The following is a 3,371-nucleotide window of genomic DNA, read 5'->3' on the forward strand; positions in this document are numbered from 1 at the left end:
CTTCTTGAAAAACTAAGAGACAATTTTGGAAGACTAAACATTAATGTGGATGCATTAATTCCAACACTCCCCCTTAATGAATTTTCTTGACAACTCCAATGCGTTCTCAAAGATAGCAATTTTTTTCTCTAGGAAGTGCTTTGGTGAATATGTCAGCAAGTTGTTCTCCTGGTAATAATGCAACTGAATTTCTCCTTTCTCTTGTGCTTCTCGGATAAAATGATACTTGATGAAAATATGCTTTGATCTTTCATGGTTGACTGGATCCTTGGTAATTGCAATAGTTGATTTGTTATCACAATATAGAACAGTCCCTATTTTTGTTTTTGACAAATGTCTTCAAATATTCTCCTAAGCCAAATAGCTTGAGCAGTAGCCTTATCTACTGAGATATAATCTGCTTCGACAGTGGATTGAGCAACAACACTTTGCTTTTTTGATAACCAAGAACAAATACTTGATCCAAATGAGAAAGCATAACTAGAAGTACTCTTCATGTCATCTATACTTCCAGCCCAATCACTATCAGGATAACCAATTAAGTTCAAATCTCCACCAAATTTGTACATTATCCCGTAATCCATTTTTCCTTGCAAGTAGCGTAGAACACGCTTTGCAGCTCCAAAATACACTTGGCTTGGTTCTTGCATGAATCTGGATAATAAACTAGCAGTAAACATAGTTTCAGGTCTTATTGAAGTAAGATATAGCAGACTTCCAATCAAGCTCCCATAAAGTGAGCTATTAGCTTTCTTTTCTCTATCATCTTTTCTGAACTTCTCATTTGCTGCTAATGGTATGGCCATAGACCTGCAATCCATCATTTTGAATTTTTGAAGAATACTTCTAGTATACTTCTTTTGAGAAATGAAAATTCCTTCTTCCACTTGAGAAACTTCGATGTCCAAGAAATGATTTAGCAACCTAAGATCACTAATTTCATAGGCTTGCATCATATCTTGCTTGAATATTTGCATCACCTTCACATCATTTAAAGAGCATATCATCCACATAGAGACAAACAATGATAATGCTGCCATGTTCTTTCTTCACATACAAAGTGGCTTCACTTTTACTTCTCTGAAAATTATTTTCCAGAAAGTATGTATCAATTTCATTGTACCAGGCTCGTGGATATTTTTTTAGCCCATAAAGAGCCTTGTGGATATTTCTTTAGCCCATAAAGAGCCTTTTTAAGCCTGTACATTTCTCTTCTCCCCCTTGAACAAAAAATACTTGAAGTTGTTCAACATAAATCTCTTCATCAAGCTTTCCATTAAGAAATGCAGATTTAACATCAAGTTGAAATATCTTTCATTTCTTTTGTGCAGCAACAACAATTATGGTTCTAATTTTCTCAAGACGAGCAATTGGAGAGAAAGATTCATAAAATCAATACCTGATTTCTGCATGAAGCCTCTAGCAACCAGCCTTTCTTTGTGCTTTTGAATATCTCCTTCCTGATTGAGTTTGATTTTGTAAATCCATTTTAGACTTACATCTTCTCTTTCTTTGGATATATCCACAAGCTCCCAAGTATTATTTTTTTCAATAATCTGAATTTCTTCTTCCATGACTTTCTTCCAAACATCATGCTTTATTGCCTCCTCATAATTTTCTGGCTCAACACCGGAAAAGTTACATATCTGATAAATATCACTCAATAATTTTGTTCCTCTTGGAGGAAGTTCTTTATCATCTGAATCTGGAATCTCTCCCCCTTGAGGGACATCTTCGTCTTCCTCATCTTCTTCTTGATTTGACACATCTAAAGATATGATAGAAGTATTCTCTATATTTTTATCCTTCCAATTCCATTTTGTTTTTTCATCAAAAATGACATCTCTACTAACAAGTTTGTTAGTTTTGACATCGAGAAGCCTATAGCCTTTTGTCACATCACTATAACCAAGAAATATACATTTTTGACTTTTTTCATCCAATTTTGATCTTTTCTCAGTAGGTATATGAGCATAAAAAATACACCCAAATTTTTTAAAATGCCTTATAGAAGGTTTCATTCCACTCCAAGCTTCAATTGGTGTCTTGTCCTTCAATGTCTTTGTCGGGCAGCTGTTAAGGATGTACACCGCTGTATGTACTGCTTCTGCCCACAAATATTTTGGCGGTCCTTTCTCATTCATCATAGTTCTGGCCATTTCAACAGTTGTTCTATTTCTTCTTTCAGATACACCATTTTGTTGAGGAGTGTACCCTGCTATTAGTTGCTTTCGAATGCCTTCATTTTTGCAATATTCTTCAAATTCTCGACTGGTGTATTCACCTACTTTATCACTGCGAATAGTTTTGATGTTGCTACCTTTTTTTCTTCTCAATAAGGGCTTTAAATTTCTTGAATGTAGAAAATGTTGATGACTTTTCTTTCAAGAAATAAACCCAAGTCATTCTTGAAAAATCATCAATAAAAAGTAGAAAGTACCTTTGACTTCCAAGAGATGGAGTCTTCATTGGTCCGCAAATGTTGGTATGGATTAGTTCCAAAAGTACACTTTCTCTCTAAGACATCCCTTTTGGAAAAGATTTTCTATGTTGCTTTCCCGTTATACAATTTTCACATGGATCCACCTCAGTATGTATATCAGGAAGGCCTTGCACCGTGTCTTTTTTCTTGAGAAGCTTTAAACCATGAAAATTCAAGTGACAAAATCTTTTGTGCCAAAGCCATGAATCATCTACAACTTCATTTTTTAATGCATCGTAATGAAATTGTAAAGGAAAGTTTCTTTTTATCATCTTTACTTCAACAATGACTTGATTTGGCTCAATTTTATCATAAATCCTGCAATAATTATCTCTAAACACAAGAGAAAACCATTTTCCATGAGTTGACCAACAATAAGCAAATTTTCTTCCAAGTCAGAAACATAAAGAACACCATAAATTTGCTTACCGCTCCCTTTTATTTTGATCGAAATGGTACCTTTGCCTTTTGCGTCAACTAAGGCTCCATTCCTCATTCTCACTTTAGTAGTGATGCTATTATTAATTAACAGGAAAGTCTTTTCATCTCCAGTCATGTGATTGCTACAACCACTATCAACATACCATTCATTATTTTTTGTTGAAATATTAGATTTAGAAGCAAAGAAAAGGTTTTATTCCCTTTCTTCCTCCTATTTTTCACAAAAAAATGTTTGCTCCCGTTTCTTGTGCCAGCAATAATTCTTGTCAATGTGGCCAAACGTTTTATAAAATTTACATTGGAGCTTGCCGTTGTGCCAACATTTTTCTACATTGTGAATAGTCTTTTTCCAAACTTTACAAAAATGACTAGAACTTTTCTCACCTTTTTCTTCAACCCTCTTAGAAGAACCATCATGATATTGCTTCTTTTTTAGATTGTAATTCTT

The 3,371-nt window shown here is 34.2% G+C and overlaps 1 protein-coding gene across 1 annotated transcript; it reads right to left on the reverse strand.

Moving 5' to 3' along the window:
* Positions 1 to 314: 314 nt before the first annotated feature.
* LOC107059816 (uncharacterized mitochondrial protein AtMg00810-like) lies at positions 315 to 1,040 on the reverse strand. Its single transcript, XM_015306824.1, has one exon. It carries the CDS (start codon positions 1,038 to 1,040, stop codon positions 315 to 317), a length of 726 nt encoding a protein of 241 aa, XP_015162310.1.
* Between the last annotated feature and the right edge of the window lie 2,331 nt (positions 1,041 to 3,371).

This window comes from Solanum tuberosum, unplaced genomic scaffold (genome assembly GCF_000226075.1).
Source record: "Solanum tuberosum cultivar DM 1-3 516 R44 unplaced genomic scaffold, SolTub_3.0 scf00038, whole genome shotgun sequence".
Taxonomy (NCBI): domain Eukaryota; kingdom Viridiplantae; phylum Streptophyta; class Magnoliopsida; order Solanales; family Solanaceae; genus Solanum; species Solanum tuberosum.